The 25,354-nt window shown below is 39.1% G+C and overlaps 1 protein-coding gene across 1 annotated transcript in view; it reads left to right on the forward strand.

The window, feature by feature from the left end:
• Positions 1–24,529, forward strand: part of TPO (thyroid peroxidase) — a 235,949-nt gene extending 211,420 nt beyond the window's left edge. Inside the window, exon 14 of the mRNA XM_075557175.1 lies at positions 24,426–24,529. Coding sequence (XP_075413290.1) covers positions 24,426–24,529 — 104 coding nt within the window. The remainder of the gene's footprint in view (positions 1–24,425) is intronic.
• The last annotated feature ends 825 nt before the right edge of the window (positions 24,530–25,354 follow it).

The following is a 25,354-nucleotide window of genomic DNA, read 5'->3' on the forward strand; positions in this document are numbered from 1 at the left end:
TGGGTCTTTGTTGCCTGCTACCTGATCCCATCAGCACCTCGTGATCACACAGGCTGGTGTGTTTCTCCATGTGGGCTTTGCTGCTTATTAGCTGGATAGCCACTTGATTGTCTTCAAGGCTTTCAGACCCCAGACGCTACAATGTTTGATAGCCGGGCACCATCAGCTTTCATCCAGAAACGCTTTTAATCAAACTTTCACATAAATGGATGTAAATTCAAAAACATTTTTGTTTCTTTGAATGCAAGGGTAGCACGTTATAGTTAACTAATATAGTTTATTTTATTCTATAACATAAGTCAAAAAACATTGTATTAGAGTTCTAGTCATACATATTAAAGTTTATTCCAAACAAAATATGTTTCTGAGACCAGTGGATGGATCCTAATGAGATCCCCTCTAATTTACTTTTTTTTAAAAAGGTTATTTTTTGTTCCATATAAAAAAATTATTTCAAGATCCAGGCTAATATCAAATTTTTAACAATAAAATCTTCCCAAATCATTGAAGCTTTGCAAAAACTTTAAGTGAAAGCTAGCTCACATAAACAAGAATTTTTAAGATTGCTTAAATGTTTTGAGAAAAAGAAGGAAAACAATCAATATTGTTGAATGTGGAAACTGAGCCTGACGTCTAGAAACTGGTGGAAGTAGATTGTAGAATTACCATTGATGTGATACATATTCAAGTTTGGGTTCTCACGTGGTTTGGAATTTTTTATTTTAAGTGAATTCGTGGCCTCAGCATTCTTTCAACTCACCAGATATCAAAAGTGCTGTGCAAAGATCAGCCAGCACAAAAGGGTGACTTCCCATCAGTCTTTTCAGAAAGATCACAGCTGACAAAGGAAATTTCATGGATCAAACCTCAACCAAGGATGGGTCTTGGATTTACCTATATGATGCAGAGAGCAGGAACCATTCAAGAGTAGCTTCCAGTGGGATTTTCTGGGCCAGAAAGTTCAAGGCAGAGGGTCAACTGAGCAGCTCATGGCAATAATTGGGAAGGACGTGGAGGAAGGATCCTAAAGGGTTGATCTTGATAAATTTACTCAAAGGGCATAAAATGGTAATGGGGGATGATTGGGAAGAATTTTTCAGAAAAGTAGAAGCTACAATACTGAAAAGAAGGCCAGATGATTTGAGCCAAGGTAGTTTTTTGTTTTGATTTATTTTTCATCAAAACAATTTACCTACTCATTCTTTGTGAATATTAAGGGTTGTCCTGTGAGAATTTTGTTCAGAAAGCTGATTCAATTCATTTTCCAGTCCCAATCTTACCCCTTCAGACTTCTTGTTGTTCCCTAAAAACAAAGATCATTTGAAAGGAACATGAGTCCCTTGAGGATGCTAAAACTATTATATCGATTTTAGCATGGTGTAAGTCAAAGAGAGCAGAATTCTTCAGGGAAGGTTTAGAGAACTGGAAACATGACCTTCCGAAGTGTATAAACTTTTATGGAATATATGTTGAGAAACAATAATTTTACCTTTTGATATTTTTTGGACTGAATAAAGATATCCATGGTTTTGTAGCAAAACCTTTTTTTTAATGTTACATTTTTAAAAACCATTGTATTGGGAGTTAATACAGATATCATATCATTCCATAGTTCAAGCACACCAAGCAGTATTGAACAATTGTTGCTACAATCTATTTCAAAACATTCCCTTTCCTCTTGAACTCCTTGATATCCGCTCTCTTTTGCCCTCCCTCACCACCACCACTATGCCCCCAGAAACCCTTATTTTACTAGCTGTCCCTATAAGCTCATCAGTCCTGGGTTTCATATACTGAAAAACAGAAAGACATATAAAAATTCAGGAGGGACACCCCAATGACATAACACATCTGAAATAAAACCCAATATGAACAAACAAAAAAATACAGAAAATGTTGAAAACCAGATCAAGCCAAATGTGCATGAGAGGGTGGGTCAACTGACAAGGTTTTAACTGTTCAAGTCAGGTTTGTCACTTTGATCTTCTTTGGTAATCTCTCCAATGGACTCTGTTTAGTACCCACTTTCTTCCTGTTCTTCTATTATGGATACAGGGAAATCACTGGAGACTCATTTCCTATGTAGTTCTCACAAATGTATCTTGGGCTCCCGCTGCCATCCATAGCCTTCTGCGAAACAGATTCTCGCTTTAGGCTCCGATACAATTCCTTCCTTTGACTTCAGATTATGTGATTTATAATCCTTCAGTTGCTGATGGTGATGTGCTCCTTCTGTAGGGACTTAGTTGACATCTCACATAGATGACTGCTTGTTTGGAAACAAGCCTTTCAGATCCTAGATACTATTTTATCTGATAGCTGGGCACCATCTAATTTCTTCACCACACTTTGCGATAGTGCCCACATCTCCTGGGTTCCCTTCCTGAGGGGTGAATATCAAGAAGGGCCATGATGTAAGACCTAATTGTTCTTAAATTGGAAGTAGGTTTTAGAGCAATCCCCAAACCCATTTTGGATATATGGGGGGGGGTTGTTGTTATTGTTTGTTTTTTATCTGCTTTTGGCTCCCTTTCAAAACCTCCTTGTTAACTGATGGTAGAGAGTCTTATAGATCATCCCCTGGAGGCATAACTATCTTCCGTTCATGTTGTTCTATGATTAGCCCCTGTTGCTAAATTTTTAAAGCCATTGAAAGGGGGGTATTGGACCAATGTAGGCTAACTCCACATCGCAGTACTTGAATTATTCACCTATACAGAATCAATCCTTTCATGGGTGGTTGCTATTTACACATACAAAGGGAGTTCATTGACAGGGAAAATTTACAATAAAATTCTTTGAGAATGTCAATCACAAGTGTGTCGGTACAATATTTATCTTAATACAGCATATAGGGTATTGGTGTAGCCAGACAATGTTTACCTACTAACAGTTCAACAATTTTGGTACAGCTGTCTTAAACTTGCTCACACACCATGGATTTTCAGTCTTAAGTCCTCAGGTTAAAACTATGTCTGAAATACAGTCCAATTCACTCTGTGGATGTTTTTATCGATCTTACTGATTCTGCCTCTGCAGCATGCTGTGCACCCTGAAGATCCAAGATTCAATACCCCAGTGTTCTATGGTACCCAGCCTGGGTCCCCAGAAGCCCCAGAAGTTCCAGAAGTCTGAGTCAATATGGCCCATTTGTTGCACATTCAGGAAACTCCCCTCCTAGGGTCCCCCAAAGCATTTTCAGTCATTCTTTCCCCCACTTGGAGGTTCATCCTCCTGCTTTTCCCTCAACAGTGATGCACTGGTGTACCCCCAGACATGTTTGCTCCCATCCCCCTCTCCTCTCTTGACTTTCCCATCAGTCTCCCTCACTCCTCTCAGAGCACTGTCTACCTGCCCAGCGGACTTCATCGTAGCTTTAGCAAAACCTTTGACTTCCCTCCCCTCATACTTATCTTGTAAAAGTCACTTCTGCCCAACGTGATGTTTAATTGAATAATTTAAAGTATGTGAATAATAATTTTATTGTTATTAATTTAATTAACAATTAAATGATAACTTATCAATAAATAATAAAATTGTTGGTTTTATTATTAACAAAATGTATATTAATGAATGGGTAATAAAAAGTATGTTAAAAATAATATTACTTATTATTCTTAAAATTTCTCCTTGCTTACAGAACCTTATTTGTTAATTAACTTTCACATATGTTCCTGTGTTTAAATGATTTTGATTTTATAAACCTGCTCTTTTAGTGCAGACTTGCTCAATCATTTGCTTTAGCTATAAGCAAAACCAAGCCAAAGGCATTTTATTCAAAATATGTATGATCCTAGTGCTTTGCCTTCATTGCAGTGCTTCCCCGTAGGGTGTTTATCTTGACCCATACAATTCTTCTTTGAAGTAGAATGGAGATATTATCAAGGCCTAGAATGAATTATTAATAACAGAAAGACCCTGAACAGTAATCCAGGACATATAAATTTATATAAAATTTTATTGCTTACTTGAACAGTTCTAGGATAAAAGTAGGACCATTTATTTTGTGCTCTTGTAATGAAAAACTCAGAGGAAGACCTAGCCCTTGGAAGCGGATCCCATGCTAGTAAAAGAGAGCTAAGGCTATCACTCAATTCACTGGATCCTAAATTCCTACTTCTCATGTCTAAATATCTGTATGAATACTTTCACCATGACATCTGGATGTGTCCCCAGTTGAGAGTCACTGATCCAAGGGACCAAGCTGCCCTGAACCCAACTGTGCTGTTAGCGGTCGTCGAGTGGCTCCGACTCCTGGTGAACAGACAAAGCACAAACATAGCCCACTACTGCAGCATCTCTATTACCTTAACATATCTGAATCAACTGCCATTTACTTGACTCCATAGAATTTCTCCTTCCTTCCCTCCCTCTTTTCTGTATAAAAATTGTATTACTAATTGAGAGTTAATATCTAAACCATATCATTCCATAGTTCAGTCATGTCAAGCAGTATAGTACAATCGCTACCACACCAGTTTCCTCCCTCCTTTCTGTATAAAAATTGTATTACTAATTGAGAGTTAATATCTAAACCATATCATGCCATAGTTCAGTCATGTCAAGCAGTATAGTACAATCGCTACCACACCAGTTTCCAAACATTCTTTTTCTTCCTGGACTCCTTGACCACCCCCCATCACCACCACTCTCTGCCGCCCTCCCCATCACCACCACAACCACAACCACACACATATACACCGAAACCCCCTTATTCTACTTGCTGTCCCTATGGGAAATCCTGGATCCATACACCATAAAACAGAAAAACATGGACCACATCTTCATGAGGGTGACCCCCAGTGATATAACCCCTCTGAAATAAACCCCAATGTGAACAAGCAAAAGCAAAATAAAACTTTTTATTGAAGTTTGAGTAAAAGATTACAAAGAAAATTCGTTTTCCATTCAACAATGTATACACATTTTGTTTTGTGACATTGCTTGCAATCCGTTCAATATAACAACATTCTGCCTACTCTTGCCTGGATTTTCTTTTCCATTCCACCTTTTCTGCCCCTTCCTGTCACCCGAAGGTTGGTATTGGCCAAATATTACCCTTTGAGACTTCCATGGCTGATTGTACACAGGAATTCTTTCTGCCTGGTGTTATTACTCATTTTGTAGGCTAGTCAATTATTTGTCAGAAATTTGATCCCTGGGGACAGTTCAGTTCAAATCGTGAAGAATGTCTAATGGTCACAACCTCAGGGGTCCTAACTGTTGCTATCAGACCTGTAAGTCTTGATTTTTTATCTTTTTGAATTTTGTTCCACATTGTTTTTTCTCCTTCTGTGTCTTGTTGTTTTTGTGTTGTTAAGTGCAGTAAAGTGGGTTTCAGCTCATAGTAACACTATGTACTGCTAAACAAACCCCTGCCTGGTGCTGAGCCATCCTGACACGTGATGGGAAGCTGGAGCTCACTGCTGCAGCCATTATGTCAAGCCATTTAGTAGCACAGTCTTCCACCTTTGCACCAACCCTGTACTTCTCAAGCATGAGGTCCTTTCCCAAGAACTGGTCTTTCTTGATAACATGTCCCAAGTATGTTCTTACATGCCTTTAAGGAGCCTTCTGGCTGTACTTCTTCCAAGACAGATTTGAGTTTTCTTATGGCAGTCCGTGGTATTTTCAATATTACTCTTTTAAGTCAACCAAAATATCCAACTCAGAGCCATTGAACCAATGCCAACTCATAGTGACCCTCTAGGACTGGGTTCCCAAGACTGTAACTTGTTACAGGAGTAGAAAGCCCCATCTTTTCACACCCATATTTCAATGCATCAGTTCTCTTGAACTCTTCTTTATTTATTGTCCTACTTTCAAATGCATTTGAGGTGATTAAAAATATCATGGCTTGGATCATACTCACTTTAATCCTCAAAGTGATATCCTTGCTCTTTAACACTTTAAAGAGTTGTTGTGCAGACTACCCAATGTGGTGTGTTGTTTGGTTTCTTGACCACTACTGTCATGCTTGTGCATGTGCATCCAAGTAAAATGTAACCTCGAACCTTTCCCTGTTCATCAGTAACTTCGTTGTTGGTCCAGTTGTGAGGGTTGTTATTTTCTTTACATTGAGTTGCAATCCATATTAAAGGCACAATCCATATTAAAGGCACAGCAAGTGTTTCATCTTCCTCACTTTCAGTATGCAAGAGTGTGTCATCTACTTCTCTTGGAATGGTTTTTTTTTAATCTGTAAATTCTTTTTTTTTATTATTTTTTCAACAGTTTTATTGGCATATAATTCACATACCATACAATTCCATAGTTAGATCACATCAAGAAAAGCTGCACAATCATCACCACAATCAGTTTTAGAATATTTTATTCATTGTTTTAGTCATTTTATTGCGGGCCCTTACAGCTCTTATCACAATCCACCCATCCATCCATTGTGTCAAGCACATTTGTACATATGTTGCCATCATCATTTTCAAAACATTTTCTTTCTACTTGAGCACTTGGTATCAACATAATTCCCCCCTCTCCCATGAACCCTTGGTAATTTATAATATTTTTTCACGTCTACCACCAACCACTGTCTCTTCAGCCACTTTTCTGTTGTCCATCCCCTTGGGAGGAGGCTATATGTTGGACATCGTGATAGGTTCCTCTTGTCTACTCCCCTCCCCCTTCCCTTACCCTCTTGGTATCACTACTCTCCTTACTTGTCCTGAGGGAGTTTTCTCTCCTGGATTCCCTGTGTTTCCAACTGTTATCTGTACCAGTGTACAATCTCTGGTCTAGCTGGATTTGTAAGTAGAATTTGGGTAATGATAGTGTGTGTGTGGGGGGGGGGTGAGCATTAAAGAACTAGAGAAAAGTTGTATGTTTCATCAGTGCTACAGTGCACCCTGATTGGCTCGTCTCTTCCTTGTGACCCTTCTGTAAGGGGACGTCCAACTGTCTACAGATGGGCTTTGGGTCTCCACTCCGCCCACCCCATTCACATTGATATGATTTTGTGTTCTGGGTCTTTGATGCCTGATACCTGATCCCATTGATACCTCCTGATCACACAGGCTGGTGTGTTTCTTCCATGTGGGCTTTGTTGCTTCTCTGGCTAGATGGTCTCTTGTTTATCTTCAAGCCTTTAAGATCCCAGATGCTATATCTTTTGCTAGCCAGGAATCATCAGCTTTCCTTACCACATTTGCTTATGCACCCATTTTGTTTTCAGCAATCATGTCAGGAAGATGAACATCACAGAATGCTGGTTTATTAGAACAAAGTGTTCTTGCATTGAGGGCATACTTGAATAGGAGCCCAATGCCCATCTGCCACCTTAATATTTAACATATGTACATAGAACCATTTCCCTATCATTATGTATAAATATATTTATATATGTACATGACTGTATTAAGACCTCTGTAAAATTCCTTTGCCTCCTAGTTCTTTCCTCTATTTCCTTTTACTTTCCTCTTGTCCCACTATCATGTTCGGCCTTCATTCAGGTTTCAGTAATTCCTCTCAGCTACATTGCCTTTGATCAAGCCCCACCAGGCATCCTATGCCCTCTACACCACCAATTTTAGATCACTTGTAGTTCCTTTGTCCCTGGGTATGTTGGTACCCCTCTTCCTTTGCCTCACCTCCCCCTCTCCCATGTCATCCTGATGTTGAATTCTTGTTTTATGTAAACCAGCTTCTCTGATTATTTGCTCAACATACAGATTGAATAAGTATGATAAGAGGATATAACTCATTTCTTGATTTTAAACAAGCAAATATTTTCTTTTATTTAGACTCCTTCTTGGTATATATCCAGATTCTAAAGGAGCACAATGAAGACTTCTAAATTTCTTATTCATCTCGATTCTCTATTTTCAGCCAAGACCTAATGGCACATCCTCTTGAATTTGGCTTAATTTTTTAAAATTTTACTATATTTTAAGCAGTTGTATTGGCACTTCAGCCACATATAATACCATTCAATTGTTCAATCATATCAAGAAGTGTTGTACACTCATTACAACAATCAATTTTAGAATATTTTCTTCTTCCATGTACTCAATTATATGCATGTATCTTTTTTTAATTTTTGGCAAAAATACACACAACAAAACATTCTACAATTCAACAACTTCTTAATATATAATTCATTGCCATTGATTGTACTCTTTGTGTTGTACAGCCATAATTGATATCCTTTTCCAAATTAGTCCACCGCCATTTATATAAACCCAATGCCCCCTAAGCAAATATTCTTCCTCCTTCACCCATGGTAACCATGGGTCAGGTTTGGTTTCTTTCTTTTCTTTAGTAATTTTCTTGATATACTACTCACATATCATAAACTTCCCTAACTAAATTGCTTTTTTAATGAGTTGTATTTCCATCCAGCTTGAATTTCTAGAAGCTTCCTGTCCATGTACAGTTGTAACCTTTTAAAAATTATCTACAGCAGAAGTTTACTTGCATATGATATTTATGATGGTTCCCAACTATATATGAAATGGTTTGAGAATAATGATATTGACGGCATCCTATGTGATCATCTTTCCTGAAAATGTGTTTAAGTATAGATATCTCCCAGTAGGTTGGCCAGGAAACTCTTCTAAATTTTGTGGTGAGTGATTCCAGTGCTCATCCGTTTTTTTATATATTTCAATTCGTACTGCAACAATTCCTGGAGTCTTTGGTTTGGTGATCTCTTCAGTGCAACTTGGGCTTCTCCCTACAGTATCGTTGGTCTTGTTCTTATGCTGTAGCATGGATGGTGAGAAGGTCACCAATTTCTTTTGGTACAATCACTCTATCTCTTCTTCTGCTTCTTTCTTCCATCTTATTTTGCTGCTTCCTGTATCATTCAATATTTTTCCCACAGAATCTTTCAACTATCACAACTAGAGGTTTCAAAATTTTTTTCAGTTCTTTCAGATTAAGATAAACTGATTGTGTTCATGTGTTCATTTCTTTAGTTTTCTAATTGCAGGTCTTTGCATGTCTCATTATAATGTTTGACATTTTCTTCCCAAGCTGTCTTTAAATTTTTCTTTTCAGTTCTTTTAATTAGTCATTTCCTCAATTTGCATTTAGTGACTCCATATTCAAGAGTAAATCCAAGAATCTCTTCTGACATCCACATTTATCTTTTCTTTTTGTGAACTTTATAATTTTTTCATATATGATGTTCTTGATATTATCTCACAGTTTCTCAGGTCTTCTGTCAATAGTGTTCAACGTGTCCAATCTGTTTTTGAGATGTTCTCTATCAGGTGGTATATACTCAAGGCTGTATTTGCCTCTCATGGATTTATTTTCATTTTCTTCAACTTCAACCTTAACTTACATATGAGCACTTGATGGTTCTTGTCAGTCCCTGGCCTTGATATGGTTGATAATATTGGGTATTTCCATTATATCATCCTACAAATATAGTGTATTTGTTACCTGTATCTTCCATCTGGTGACATCCACCTGTACAAGCAACACTAATAGTGTTGAAAAGAGTATTTGCAAGAATCTTTAATATTGCAAATTTCTATAATGTGATCCCAGCTTTGTTTCTATCAGCAAGGCCTTATTTTCTAATTACTGTTCTTTCTTCCTTTTTCTAGTGTTTTATCAATATATTGATTGCATATTTGATAAGTTTTAGATGGGACATATGGGAAGTATTCTTCAATTTCTTCAAGGCTGGCTAGTATGGTTGGCACATAAATTGGAATAATAGTTGTAATAACTGGTCTTCCTTGTGGGTGTAGAGATAGTGTCCTTGAGCCTTTGACTTCCTTCACTCTTCTTTTGAACCCATTATTGACGCTGTTGCTCAATCTAACAGCTGATGGTTTTCCTAATTTCTTCTGACTTGCCTTTATAGTTCATTCTACATTCGCTTCTCTATCCCTTCAATTTTGAAATGTCCACTTCTAATTTTCTCATCATACTCCTTCTAGTGTAATGATCACTTTCCTTACGTTACTTCTGGCCCTAGTCTTCTCACCTCTCTCTCATTTAACACTATTTTTATTGTCTGTCTTCTTTCTCAAACCTATTGTTCAACCAGTATCCAGTTGTATTTACTATTTTTCTATATTTAAAAGGTTATCCTATCTTTATTTGAAACTAGAGCACCATTGGTTATGGAAAACTAAAGACAATTGCACCTTGTGCATTCATTCGGGTAATTTGTTTTAAATGTCTGAAATATCTATTAAAATGTAAATTGACAAGTAGCAGGTGACAATGCTATAAAATTTACAGAATGAAATGCATGACTGCTCTCTGTGCTTATTGTTAGAAAGTCAACAAAGCTAATTTCTAAAATCTATCATGGTGAAACAATTAGGATGTTAACATTCTAACTTTGCTGCTATCATAGCTTCAGAAATCTTCCTTCTTTGACAGTAGAATGTTTTCTGTATCTTTATAATATCTGTTCACCCTGTTGATAGCTTTAAGGATCTCTAGGGAAGAAAAAATTTCCGTTTTTATTATCAAAATATACCTTTCTGTCTTCTCAAAAATATTTGCTCAGGACTCATCAATAAAAGGTTTCTCAGAATATTAAACTCTAATCTCATAAAAAATTATGTATCTTTCATGTATTTAAAAATATCTTCATATTTTGAACAGAAGTAAATGAATTACTTTGTGAAATTAAATGACTCTTATTTGGTTCATTTTTAAATCCCAACCTAATTCTAGCTTGAATGAGTTCATGAGAGGAAGTCAAATGTGGGTGTCAATTCCAAGAGGTAGAAATGATGAAGTCTCCTTAATGAGTTGTTTTGCCCCATCTTTCAGTTCCATTCTCCTGCCATGACAAGCTATTTGTGTCTATGATTTAAAATTATGGACCTAGTTCCGTGAGACTCAAGGTAATAATGGGAAAAGTTACACTGCTTTGGAATCACAGTAATAATTATGCTCCCTCTGTTGGCAAATTCATCTCTTGTAAAAGGACAACTGTGTTGTGTGCATTTTCTGGTAAAACCATTCATTTAGCTACTGACATCTAGACCAATGAGCTCCTCTCCTCTGATCATTCTCAAGCTTAAGGAAAAGGAGAGGAGACTGGCATCCATGAGAAATTCCTAGAGATAAAGGCCACACGTGAATCTGCACTCTTTGGTTTATTTGTTTTAATATTGTGGTAAAAGGAACTGTGGTTCATAATGTATTATGTTTGGAAATACAACTATCTCAAAAGCCTTTATACAAGACTACAAATTATATAAACTAATTTTCAGAATTTGGCCCCAAGAATAATTATCTACATAAATCACTCCAATTTCACATCTCAAAGATTTCTTTGAAAATCCCTAAAGCCAAATTTATTTCTTAGATTAAAACATATGTTTTCACTGCTACATCTTTGCTTATTATATTCTCCTTTCCATTTCCTCCATGTCTCTAACTCCTACCCTTCCTGCAGAGATATTTATTAAGCACTCTGTGCTTCTATAAGATTCCTGGTGGCTTCGTGGTTAGGCATTGGGCTGCGAATCGCAGGTCAGCGTTTTGAAACTGCCAGCCGCTCTGTAAGAGAAAGATAAGGCTTTCTATTCCCATAAAGAGTTACAGCCTCAGAAACACACAGGGACAGTTCTACCCTGTCCTCCTGTGCCCTGGAACTGTCGTTGATCCCGTTGTTTTCTTCTGTGGACTGTGTGCCCTACCTGTCTTATCTAGATAGACATGTGGAGACAATAACAAACACATAAGGAAGACAAAGCAAAACAGAACAACAAAAGACAAAATAACAACAGAGAAAATACTATAAATAGTTCCAGGTGTGTTTGTTGACTGGACTGCTTTCCAGTCGAGTGTGATGGGGTGCCACATCCTGGACCCAAAGTCTATTTTTGGTACTCCCTGGGGACTTCATTGCTTTGCTCCCATTTCTGCTCTGTTGCACACCCTCAGTGTTTCCCCCACTGCGATGGGATCAGAGCAGGCACAATTCCCAGTTTGTCTCCAGTGTTGTCCCCCATAGCACTTTGGGTCAGTAAGGGACGACCTGTCTGTGTTTCATGGTGTGGCCGGCCCTGTGGTTCTCTGTGTGCATTGGATGTTCTGAGCAGGAATATTGTCCTTGGGGCTCAGTGGGCCAGGATGTGCTCCATTCTCTCTCCTTCCCTCTTTATTTGCTCTTGTGTGCTTTGATCAGATGCACTCCTCTCCCCAAAATGTAGTTTCAGTACTGCCCTTTGAAGTGTATTCTTGGAGGAAGGGGGGTGGTCCATGTAGTTGGAATTGGGGACAACCCCACAGACCTCTCTATTGGTTCTCTGCTTCATACTGGTGTGTTATATTCATGTCTTTGGTGCACCAGGTTGAAGTCTGGTCCCTCTCTCCCTCTCCAAAGGAAATATAAACAATACCATCCCCCATGTCTTCTCTCTCTCTCTCTCTCTCTCTCTCTCTCTCTCTCTCTCTCTCTCTCTCTCTTCTCTCTTCTCTCTCTCTTTTTTCCCTTCCTTTTTAGTTGACTGCTATGTGTATCTCCGGATGGGATCTGGCCTCTGCTATAGTAACTGGACTTTACCGTAGGAATGTATATATATATTGTAGCTGTTCCCCTATGCCCCTTCTGCATTTTAAGCTTACATCAGCTCAGCGGATTCATGTTTTGCTTGACCTTTTGTACTTGGTTTACTTCAATTAACATAATTTCCTCCAATTCTTATGTTCATCACTGTTTTGTAGGAATGCATAGTACTCCATTGTGTGTATGTGCCAGTTTTTAATCTATTCATCCGTTGATAGAAATTTGGGCTGTTTCCAACTCCTTGTGATTGTGAACTGCGCTGCAATTAACATTGAAACAGATGTCTGGCCATGGTTTGTTTCATACTTCTTCTCAGTATATGCCAAGTAGGGGGGTTGCTGAGTTGTATGGTAGCTCAGTTTTCATCTGTTTTAGAGATCGCCAAATCGATTTCCATAATGGCTGTATACATACAGGTCCACCAACAGTGGGTGAGAGTTCCTATCTCCCCACAGACCCTCCAACACTTGCTGCTTTCTGATTTTTTTTAATTGAGCTATCTTTGAGGGTATTAGATGGTATCTCGTAGCTGTTTTAATTTGCATTTATGTTATGACTAATGATTGGGAGCATTTTCTCATATGCTTATTGGCCATTTGGATTTCTGCCCTTGTGAAACTTCTGTTCAAGTCCTCTGCCCACCTCCTCCGTGGGCAGTTAGTGTTTTTCTTCCTTGTAAGCTAGATTTTAATAAGGCCTTTGTCTGATGTGTCATTGCTAAAGATGTTTTCTCGGTCTGGGAGCTCTATTATTACTCTCCCGTGAATTCTTCCGACGTACACAGGTTAAAAACAGACTTTCAAGTATTACATTTATGACCTCAATTGCCTTAAACTTATCACTATTATTATCATTAGAATAGATGCCTGGCGATTCAACATTACACTGATTACCAAGGTCGAGTGGGTTGACCTGATTGACTAGACAATTGACCTCCCTCTCTTCTTCTCTCCTGAGTGTTGCCTTCCTAAATTATCAATCTTTAGTTGAATATGATAGATATTCCCTTAGACAACATCTCCAACTCAAAGATCTGATGAGAATAATAATCATAGCGGGCACCCATCCACATGCCCGTGTCCCAGGCATCTACCATCACCATCTCTCATCCCTCCTCATCTCTCATGTCAGACCTTTATCAATGATTTTTAATCATCACTTTGAATACTGGGACGCTACAAGTCTGGAAGATTAAATTACTTCTCTAAGGCTCTACTACTAATGACACAGCAAAGCTGGAGCTCCATTTACAGCCTTCACTCCGTCTTATAAACATACCACACGAACTTCATGTGCAATTAAGATTCTTCTCTTTTATTTTTTTGTAATGAAGGTCTTGAAATAATTACATTTCTGTAACCCACCCCCTCGATTGCATGCGTTTAATTGTTGTGCTTCATTTAGTCCGTGCATATTCCTAATGAAAGACAAGGCGTCTCTCAACAGCACGCACCGCATCCAGTACGTCCTCAGTCCTCTAACCTGAGTAAATGATAAGCTCCTGCACAGTCGGATGGGCAGCCAGCAATCGGGAGTGAACATTGTTTCTTTGACTCACTCGTTCTGGCATTGGGTGTAGTATTTACTAATTTGTTAACAAAAAAATCATTGTGCTCAGTCAACAAAAGGACAAAATGAACTTCAGGGTCTATGTACACAGTGAAAAGAAAAAGGAGACTGGTTGAAAGCGAAGGTCAAGGTCAGCCCTGGATAAACTATGGAGGAGGAAAAGGTTTTGTTTGGTGTTTTTATATTTCCATATCAGCATCTTTCTCTTCTCCTTTGCTACTCCCTAGTAAGCCTCTTATTTTTATAATATTTGCTAAATTATTAACTATTAAATAAAACTTTGTTGCTTACGTCTCAAAGTGTGAATTCTTCCAAGCAATAAGGTACCAATATTTACTGACTTTAAGACAGGATGCTGTGTAGGAACAAGGATCTGGAAAGATGATGTGGTCGGCCACTGGATTCTGAGTCATTTCTGTGCAGGGGATATGAGACATACCTACTTAGTGTCTTTTAATAGTAACAGTAACTTCTGAGATTAGTAGTATTGTCCACGTTTTACTGGTGAGGAAACTGAGGCTCAGAATTTATCATTCATTTTGCCTTGAGAATAAAGTCCAAATATTTTGTTTTTGTTTGAGATTAACTTGTTTGTCATTAAAGATCCCAAGTCCATTTTAATCTTACGTCTCCTAGTCTTTTTTCTTATTTTCTTTCTTTTTTTGATTTTGGAATGCCTCAATTTTTGTCTATAATTATTCTTCATTTTCCTTTCTGATACCCTGTCTCTGTTGAACCCTTTCCTCACAGAAAAATATCCCTTTACACCAAATGAGTATCAGTTTTCACTAAACCTGGCCAGGCAAACAAGTTCACAAAGACATGCCCAACCTCATGTCACATGGAACAGAAGGACTTTGTTCAATGAACCAAAAGTCACCATAAAGACATCACCAGACCAAAGAAGTAGACATTTGGAACCAAGAAATATAAAGAGCCATATCTTGTTAAGAATCATAACTCCACCCGAATGCATATTGATGAATGTCCCTGTGAAATCTGTTTCACATCCATAATCCTATACATTTACTAATTGGTATACTTGTTTAAAACTGTAAACCACTCATGCCATTTTTTCCCAGGAGCTTACCTTGGCAAATCTTCTTGCTGGATCCATGCTTAATCCAAGTAAAAGCAGATCCCTTTCACTTCATGGGGCCCCTGTCTTTTTTCTCAGCAAGAGTCGTGTTGATAATGTGTTACACACTTCTTTTTGCTGAGTGTTTTTTTAAATTATTTTATTGGGGGCTCGTACAATTCTTATCACAATCCATCCACCCATCCCTTGTGTCAAGCACATTTGTACATTTATTGCCATCATCATTCTCAAAATATATGTGTTCTACTTGAGTCCTTGATATCAGCTCCTCATTTCCCCCCTCCCTTCCTATTACTCCCTCCCTCATGAACCCTTCCTAATTCATAAATTATTATTATTTTGTCATATCCTACACTGTCAGACATCTCCCTTCACCCACTTTTCTGTTGTCCATCCCCCAGGGAGAAGGTTATATGTAAATCCTTATAATCGGTGCCCTCTTTCTACCCCAGCTTCCCTCCACCCTGCAGGTATTGCTACTCTCACCACTGGTCCTGAAGGGGTCATCTGTCCTGGATTCCCTGTGTTTCCAGTTCCTATCTGCACCAGTGTACTTCTTCTGGTCTATCTAGATTTGTAAGGTAGAATTGGGATCATGATAGTGTGGGGAGGAAGCATTTAAGAACTAGAGGAAAGTTGTATGTTTCATTGTTGCTACCCTGCACCCTGACTGGCTCATCTTCTCCCTGCAATCCTTCAGTAAGGGGGTGTCCAGTTGCCTACAGATGGGCTTTGGTCACCACTCTGCACTCACCCTCATTTACAATTATATGACTTTTTGTTCTTTGATGCCTCATACCTGATCCCTTCGCCACCTCGTGGTCACACAGACTGGTGTGCTTCTTCCATGTGGGCTTTGTTGCTTCTGAGCTAGATGGCTGCTTGTTTCCCAAGGGAGTGCAAAGACTCTGGGGCCAGAGCATGGCACCCTACTGGACTTGACTGGAAGTGCACGCCTAGAGTTCAAAATTCTGACCTTGATCTATTTACAGGTTTATCTTTCTTTTTCAAATTTTTCCTTTTTCTTTTTATTAATTTATTATTTTATGTGTCATTGGTTATCTCTTTTGTTGTCATCACTGTATTCTCATTCATTGCTTTGTCTTGCTATGCCTTCTTTTTTGGTGCATATTATTATCTCTACAGCACTATCTAGATAAATAGGGTGGATGAACAGTCTGGAGGAGAAAACAATGGGACTGATGGTTCCAGGGGGACATGGGAGAGGGGGAGGCAGGGGTTAAGGAGGTGGTGTTGACCAACCCAAGGACAGGGGAGCAACAAGTGATCCAAAATTAGTGAAAAGGTGGATGTGAGAGACCTCTTGGGATTCAGCAAGGGCAATGTAACTGAGAGGAATTACTGAAACCCAAGTGAAGGCTGAGCATGATAGTGGGACAAGAGGAAAGTAAAAGGAAATAGAGGAAAGAACTAGGAGACAAAGGGAATTTATAGAGGTCCAAATACAGGCATGCACATATGTAGATATATTTGTATAGGATGGTGGGAAATAGATCTATGTGCTTACAGGTTTAGTATTAAGGAAGAAGATGGACATTGGACCTCCACTCAAGTACTTACTCAATGCAAGAACACGTTGTTCTATTAAATTGGCATTCCATTTTGTACACCTTCCTGACACGATCACTGAAGACAAATGTGTGCATAAGCAAATGTGGTGAAGAAAGCTGATGGTGCCTGGCTATCAAAAGATATAGCATCTGGGGATATAGATAGCGTCGGGGATCTTAAAGGCTTGCCAATAAACAAGCAGCCATCTAGCACAGAAGCATCAAAGCCCACATGGAAGAAGCATACCAGCCTGTGTGACCACGAGGTATAGAAGGGACCATGTATCAGACATCAAAGAACAAAAACTTGTATCAGTGTGTGCCCACCTTCCCAATATGATCACTGAAGACAAATGTGTGCATAAGCAAATGTGGTGAAGAAAGTTGATGGTTCCCAGCTATCAAAAGATATAGCATCTGGGGTCTTAAATGCCTTTCTTTCTTTGTTATCAAGCTATTCAGACATCTATTTAGGTTTAAGGAATAAGAAATCAGGGGAGGATAATTTTTAAGGAAATATATTACATATATATATATATACAGTCCAGCTCAAGAAATGAAATTAACAATAATATCTTGTTAAACCCTCCATATATGTGGTTCATTTTTCCCCCTAACCCCCACCTCCACCTCATGCCTCCTCCCTCAAAAACCCAACCCACCCCTTTTCCTGTTTCCACTGCATCCCTGGCCTCCTCATACTCATGAAGTTTTGTCTATTGGTGTATAAACCATGTTTCTTCTTCTTTGTTTTTCCTTATGACATGGTATAAGTAAATATTTATCTTTGTAAAATTAAGTAAGTTTTCTCAGTATAATGCTCTGTAGCTTTATCTTGCAGTGTTTAAGAGAGTTGTCATCATTTTATATTGATGTGTTATATTCCATAGTATGAATATTCCAGAACTTGTTTATCCATTCCTCTATAATTGGGATTTTGGGTGGTTTTCATGGTTTTGGGTGTGCATATGTCTGTTTTCATTAACCCAGCAGAGAGATTTATGGATCGTAGGGTTCTTGTATTTGCATTTGTTTAAGAATGTGCCATGCTGCTTTCCACAGTGATTGTACAATTCTACAGTCCTGCCAGCAACATAAAAAACATTCCTCTCTTCAAATCCTCCCCAGCCTTTATTATTTCCTTGAATTATTTTTATTGAATTTTGCCATTAATGTTGTTGTGAGGTGATGTTATGTTTTAATTTACATTTTTCTTACTGCTATTGATCTCGAACATTTCTTCATATGGTTGCTGACTGCCTAGATGTTGCCTTTGGTAAGTTGCTTATTTGTGTCTTGTGCCCATTTTAAAAATTGGATTATTTTTCTTTTTCTTGTTATGGTGTAGCTTTCCATAGATTTTGGAGATCAACCCTTTAGCTGATGTATTATTGCTGACTTTTCCCCCCAATGTATGGGTTCTCTGTTGAATCTTTTGATAAATTCTTTTAATGTGCATAGTGTCATATCTTTAGTATGTCCCAGTTCTTTATTTTGTTTTCTATGGTATGGATATTTTTCATTATGTGTCTATCCCTTATAGTCGGTCCTTAATTTTATCCCTGTTTTTTCATTGAAGGTCTTAATAATTGTGTGGTTTATATTTAGGTCTTTGATCCGTAAGTTCATTTTTCTGCATGGTGTGAGGTGTTGGTCCTGTTTCATTATTTTGCAGGTGAAGGTCTAGTTTTTCCAGCACCATCTGGTGAAAAGATTATCTATTGTCCACTTAATATGTGTTAAGCCTTTATCAAAAATCGGGTGTCTATGGGTACTTCGTTGTATTTCTAGGTTCTCAATTCAAATCCATTGGTTTTCATGTCTATCCTTATACCATTATAAGTATACCAGTATCAGACCAGCATCAGATTATCATAGCTATTTATAGTAGGTTTTAAGGTCTGGGCTTGAAAGGCACCCTGCTTTATTTTTATCTTTTAATAATGCTTTATTTACTCTGGGCTTCCTTCCTTTCTATGTAAAATTGGTGATGAATTTTTCCATTTTTTTGGAAACTTGTGGTGGGATTTGAATTGAAATTGCCTGGGGGTTATAAAGAATTTTTGGTAATATTGGCATTTTCACAATGTTTAATCTGCTTATCCAAGAACATGGTAACTTGTTCCATTTGTGTATGATTTTTTTTCTATGGTAGACAAAGCCATGATCTCCAATCTTATACACACCCACAGTCCTAGTTTGGGTCATGATTTGACCACATTGTTTTTAACTGTTTTGTTCTTATCTTAAGTTTTCTAGAGCCATTGTAATAGAAATGCCTCAAGCAGTTGACTCTGAAGAACAGAAACTTATTTTCTCATGTTTCAGGAGGTTAGGTGTGTGAATTCTGGGCACCAGTTATAGTGGAAAGTTCTCTATCAGTTTGGGGTCTTTATCCTATTTTACATAAGCTAATTATATTTTTTGTTTGACCCTTTATCTCACATTTAAACTGCCAAAACTCACATTTCTTTAAATGGTCAGTCCTTGGTTAATCATTAATGGTAAATGAATATTTATGATTTATAATCTCTCCACTGTCTAGTCCTCCCACAATGTTTTTGATTTCAGATTCAAAGGTGTTCATGTGTCACCGTCTTCCCTATTTGTGCCTGCTTCTCTAGCTAAACTGCTCTTTTTGATAATTCAGAAGTTAGTAAGTTTGGGGCATATCCACACCTTAAACTATATTAACATGACAAAGAAAAACATATTTCGAAATAGAATTATATTTCACAGGTATGGGGGTTAGTGTTCATATTTTGATGAGACACAATTGAATTTATAGCAGTTATTTTCTTGGTTCTTGAAAAATTGCACATTCTCCATACCCTAATCCTCCCCATATCCGCCTTTCTTTCAAAATTATTTTCCCTGCTATTTCATTTCAAACAACTTTCTTTCATGGGTCAGATGGGATCATTTATGAGAGTCCTGTGCAGTTAGTACACTACAATGCATTCTTAACATAGTTCCCTCTCATTAAGAATCCACTGAATTCTCTTCAAGAAGCCCCGATGGCCAGTAGGTTAAGCCTTGGATTGTGTTTCAAAGCAGCAAGTCACTTTTCAGGAAAACTGAGGCATTCTGCTTCCAAAAAGAGTTATTGTCTCAGAAATCCTAGGAAGCTGTACAGTCACTAGGGGTAGAAATGGGCTCTGTGGTATTGGTTTGGTTTAGTCATTTTTGCACGTGCAGTTATCTTTCCGTGGTCCTTCTTGCAGGAAAATAAGCACCATGAGGGCAAGAGCAAAGTCTCTCTTATATTTTTGGTTCCCTGGCCCCTACTTCGCATGGTGCCCATAACCTAAAAGGCATTCAAGAAACATTGGCTGATTGAAGTGCTTAATGAAGTTGCTTCCCAATTAGCAAAAATAAATTAAAACGAGACTTTAAAATTATGTTGTGGTTTGATTGCTACTTGGCATTCTTTACTTAGGCTGCCTCTCTGTGTTTGATGTGGTGCTTCTAACTGCTGTTGTTAGAACTTTTTATTACGCTCCACAGGGGCTCCTAGTACACTGTCTAATGAATTTGAAAAACACAGCAAGAGTACAGCTTGACTTCATCCTAAAATAACATGTTTATCGTTCCTTTAAAAATGAGCAGCTGGAATTTGGAAGTGATTGGAATGTGAAACTGGTACAACCAGTGATGTATAATTATTGGAATGTGTGCTCCTTAAAGGAATTCCAATCTGAGAAACAAAAGTGCTATCACATTTCTATAGACTTTTAACGTTAACTATGCTCTAGTGCCTGTTGATAAAATCAGTGCTCTCTTCCTCGCTGGGCATGCTGGTCAAGGTTGAATGTAAAATGCTCGGGTATCGCATCACCATGTACTGGCTCTATGGTACTGAGCCATTTATGCATCTCCTCCGAATATCCATTTTCCCATTTCAAAACCAAAGCAAAACCCAACTGTTGCCATCGGATAGACAGAACTGAACCACCTTATAGGGTTGTTAAGGCTGAAATCTTCATGGAAACAAATTTGTCACATCATTTCTGCAGTGGAATGGTTGAGAGATCTGAATTGCAGCCTTTGGGTTAGCAACCAAGTCCTTGAACCACAGTGTCACCAGGGCTCCTCCTGTCTTGATGGGGACAGCAACCCCACCTGCCACACAGGACCAGTGGAAGGATGAAATGGGACATAAAGTATCTAAATATGTGAACTATTTAGAAATGTGTCTGGAGCCCAACTGGTGATATCTAAGGGTCGCTTACTATAAATCATTCTATCTCTAGCAAACAGAAATCTTACCAAGCGAGTTTAATGCAAAGTGAAAATTAAAACTACAAGCCCCTCTGAGTTCTTTCTTTGATCATTCGGGTGGATCCCTTTCAAATTAGCGTTACATTCTACTAGGTCGTTGGGCCAGCCTCTCTTGATTGAAGAGGAGGAGAGCAGTGGGAGGGTTAGTTTACAAAGAGGCTGCATCTTCATTTCCCAAACATAATGACTCAGGGACTGAAACGTGAGTCTTGCCAGTTTCAATGTGAGATAAGGGATCAAACCAGCTTCAGTAAAATATGACAATAACAACAAAATGCAAAGGCAATCACAGGCTTCCATTCTTTTATTTAGCAACCACGATTCCAGACAGACTAGGATCCCAGAAGCTATCGGGAGTATGCGTTGGGCTGCTAACAGCAAAATCAGAAGAATTACAGCCTCAGAAATACATGAGGGGTAGTCTTAATCTGTCCTGCAGCATCACTCAATGGCAGTGGACTACTGACCTGAATCCTTGGGTTATGTAAACGGTTAGCCTACTAACCTAAAAACTGGTCGTTACGTCTCATGAAAACTGCCTCACAATATACTTCTGAAAGATCACAGCTGAGGGGAACTCTGCAGAGTGGAGTACTACTCTGATACCCAGGGGCTCCCATGTGTCAAAACCAACTCACATCGCTTTTATATACTTAGATAACATGATACTTCGATACTTATAGCCACGTACATCAGAAGAAACATTGATTGTCTGGTCCTGCACCATCTCCACAATCACTGGTATACTCAAGTCCATTTTAGTGCCCACTGCCTGTTCTCCATGCCTTTCATCACATGGAGGTCACATCCCAACACTCTGTATAGCAATGGTTCCATAAACACATACATACAAATGGCACTTAACCAGGCCACGAAGGAAGACTTCCCACCACAGGAGATTCTCAAACAGAATCTAGGAGACTAAGTGGCGTTATCTAAGCAGGGGTGAGAAGAAATAATGGTGGAGAATCTTAGGAAAGATGGAATGTCGTGTTAGAAAACGTAGAGAATAGAAACGTAAGTGCAGGGTGACTAGTGCTTAGAATGTGAAGGTAACGCAATAACAATGGTCTCTGTACATAAGTGAGCCAATAGGATGGCTCAGAGTGATTTTGAAATTTCTAAATAGATTTTGACTGCAATGTAGCGCCCAAATGAGAAAGGATACATTGAAAGAAGTCAGGTTGGATTGGAGGGGATTGAGTTCCATTTGAATATTTTGAGTTTGAAGTACAAAACTAAGGCAGAACAAACCAGAAGCCAGGTAGACATGAGCACTGGAAGCCTGATGCGTTTGGTCAGATGCAAACATTTGAATCTCACCACCCCCACCCTTGACCATTGAGTCAATTCCTACTGACAGCAGCCCTGTGAACAGAGTAGACTGACCCCGAGAGTTCCTGAGAGTGTACATCTTTCTGCAAGCAGACAGCCTCATCCCTCTCATATGGAGCAGATGGTGGGTTTCATATATGGACTTTGAGTTGCAGCCCAATGCTTAACCCACTACACCACCAAAGCCCCTACATGACCTTGCAGGTGGGAGTTAAAGTGCTATGAGTTGATTGCATCCTGCACAGAGACGATGGAAGTATCATTGCATCCTGCACAGAGACGATGGAAGTATCACTGCATCCTGCACAGAGACGATGGAAGTATCACTGCATCCTGCACAGAGACGATGGAAGTATCACTGCATCCTCCACAGAGACGATGGAAGTATCACTGCATCCTGCACAGAGACGATGGAAGTATGACTGCATCCTGCACAGAGACGATGGAAGAATCACTGCATCCTGCACAGAGATGATGGAAGTATGACTGCACCCTGCACAGAGACGATGGAAGTATGACTGCACCCTGCACAGAGACGATGGAAGTATCACTGCATCCTGCACAGAGACGATGGAAGTATCACTGTATCCTGCACAGAGACGATGGAAGTATCACTGCACCCTGCACAGAGACGATGGAAGTATCACTGCATCCTGCACAGAGACGATGGAAGTATCACTGTATCCTGCACAGAGACGATGGAAGTATCACTGCATCCTGCACAGAGATGATGGAAGTATGACTGCACCCTGCACAGAGACGATGGAAGTATCATTGCATCCTGCACAGAGATGATGGAAGTATCATTGCTTCATACACAGAGACGATGGAAGTATCACTGCATCCTGCACAGAGACGATGGAAGTATCACTGCATCCTGCACAGAGACAATGGAAGTATCACTGCATCCTGCACAGAGACGATGGAAGTATCACTGCATCCTGCACAGAGACGATGGACGTATCATTGGTGGTGCACTGATGTAAGCTGTGGGCTTATAACTGAGAGATCAGTCATTGAAACCTAGCAGGTGTTTCATTGGAGAAAGTCGAAGCTGAGCTCCCAGAAAGATTTACAGTCTAGAAAGCCCTAGAGACGGTCCTACTCTGTCTTAATGGGTCACTGGGAGTCCCAGCGACTCAGTCACATGAAAGTTTTTATCTTAAGTTTCCCTCAACCTAAACCCCACCGCGTTTTCTTCAGTCTGTATGTGATTATCTAATACTGGTGTTCTAAGACTTCAGTTTTATATATACATAAAACAGTTGATAGTATTAAAATTGTTCATTTAGAAATGGATTTTTATTACATCCTCTATGACAACTTGACCTTTAATGGTTACTGTTCACATTCAATGAATCTTTTTTTTTTCTTTTTAGGGGAAGGGCACTTGGTATCTAAATAGAACAGTTCATTATACAATTGTGAGCAGGGAGAATTTGAAATCCAAGTCATATTAACCCCAGATTGCCACCTAATCAAATGAATCATAGAAATTCAGAGCTTCAAAGGGACAATAGAAATGATCTATTCAAGGTCAATCTTACCATGAAAATTTTTAAAGACCTTTCTTTCTGGGATTACTAAGAAACTGTAAATCCTGGCCTCCAGATTCTGGGACTAGCCTCTTTGCTCTCTGCACACCATCCACTCTTCATCCCTCTGCTGGCTGATGATTTCATGAACACTCTTTCATTTCTTTTTCCAATCTGTAAATGACAGTTTAGCTTGGACACAGATGGCTGCCATGCTATCTCCATGCTTCCCTGTGAGGGGCTCTACGGATGGCAAGGAACCCAACCGTGCCTTCTCTTGTTTTGTGTTTAACTTTCAGACTGCTCCTGTGGTAAGTGAAATGTAACCGAAGAGAGAATTTCACACCTTTGTGGTGTGTTCTTGGAGCCAGTTGTCCACGACCCCGTTTTGTATCCACGTTTTCTTTCCCTCGTCTAATCCCTTTCAACCCTGTAAAGGGGTTCACGTACAAAACCAAAACCAAATTCACTGCCTTTGAGTCTATGCTGACGTGTATCGACCTCATCCTGGTCTTCTTTCTGTATCCTAGATTCTGGAAGACTCCCCAAAGCCTCCTTCGTCTCCATCACGTTAGGTGGTGTGCTCATTGGCAGCCTGGCGGCACTGGCCTGGGTGGTAATTTGCAGATGGTGAGTCCCACATTCCTCTCTTGTTACCTTGAACAAAAGGCAATTTTCTCTCCTCAGGGCACAGCCAGTAATGAAGGTTTTGTTTGTTTTTTATATATAATGCTGAATCAATCGACTATGGATAACAAGTGTCACAAATTCATGTATCTCGATATAATTTATTGGACTTTCTAGTTTGTCCATTATCCTTGATGTCATAAAGTAGTGAATGGTCATTCATACACTTTCAGTTGAATCAGAGATTTCCAGCTAGAGAATCTTGATATTGAAGACTTGGGTAATTTTAGGTCTTTTTATTGAAACACTCTCTTGTTAAGATTAAAAAATGTCTACGAAGCTTCCTCAACATAGAAGGGGGAAATGAACTCATCTGTGCTAAGAAGTTGTGCACTTCATCTGCATCTGCTCCCTCCCGGCGAACAGCTCAGAAATACAACTTGAACTTCAGTGCTAGAAAGGGCAGTGCAACCGGAATAGAAGGGTAGAGAAAAAACATCCTAAAACAAAAGAATCACCGGCTTCATAAACCTCTGACCCCACCCCCAGCGTCACGTATAAAACATATATGCCTCATTCCTGTCCACCACCAGACTTTTCTGCACACAGTTCAGTTCTGTACAAAATGGCCCCACTATTCGCCCTTTCAAACCAACACTCTGACTTCTTTTAAGATACACTTTTGCTCTGCTCTTCCGTTCTCTTTGTACTGCGATGGTCTCAGTGTGGCTTGAAGCCCACATATCCTAATGTTAAATTCAGATAATAACTATGGGGTAAGTCTTCGAGTAAAAGGCTAAAAATAATCATACCTACCAGTTTTGCCAATATT

Source organism: Tenrec ecaudatus, chromosome 8 (genome assembly GCF_050624435.1).
Source record: "Tenrec ecaudatus isolate mTenEca1 chromosome 8, mTenEca1.hap1, whole genome shotgun sequence".
Classification (NCBI taxonomy): Eukaryota; Metazoa; Chordata; class Mammalia; order Afrosoricida; family Tenrecidae; genus Tenrec; species Tenrec ecaudatus.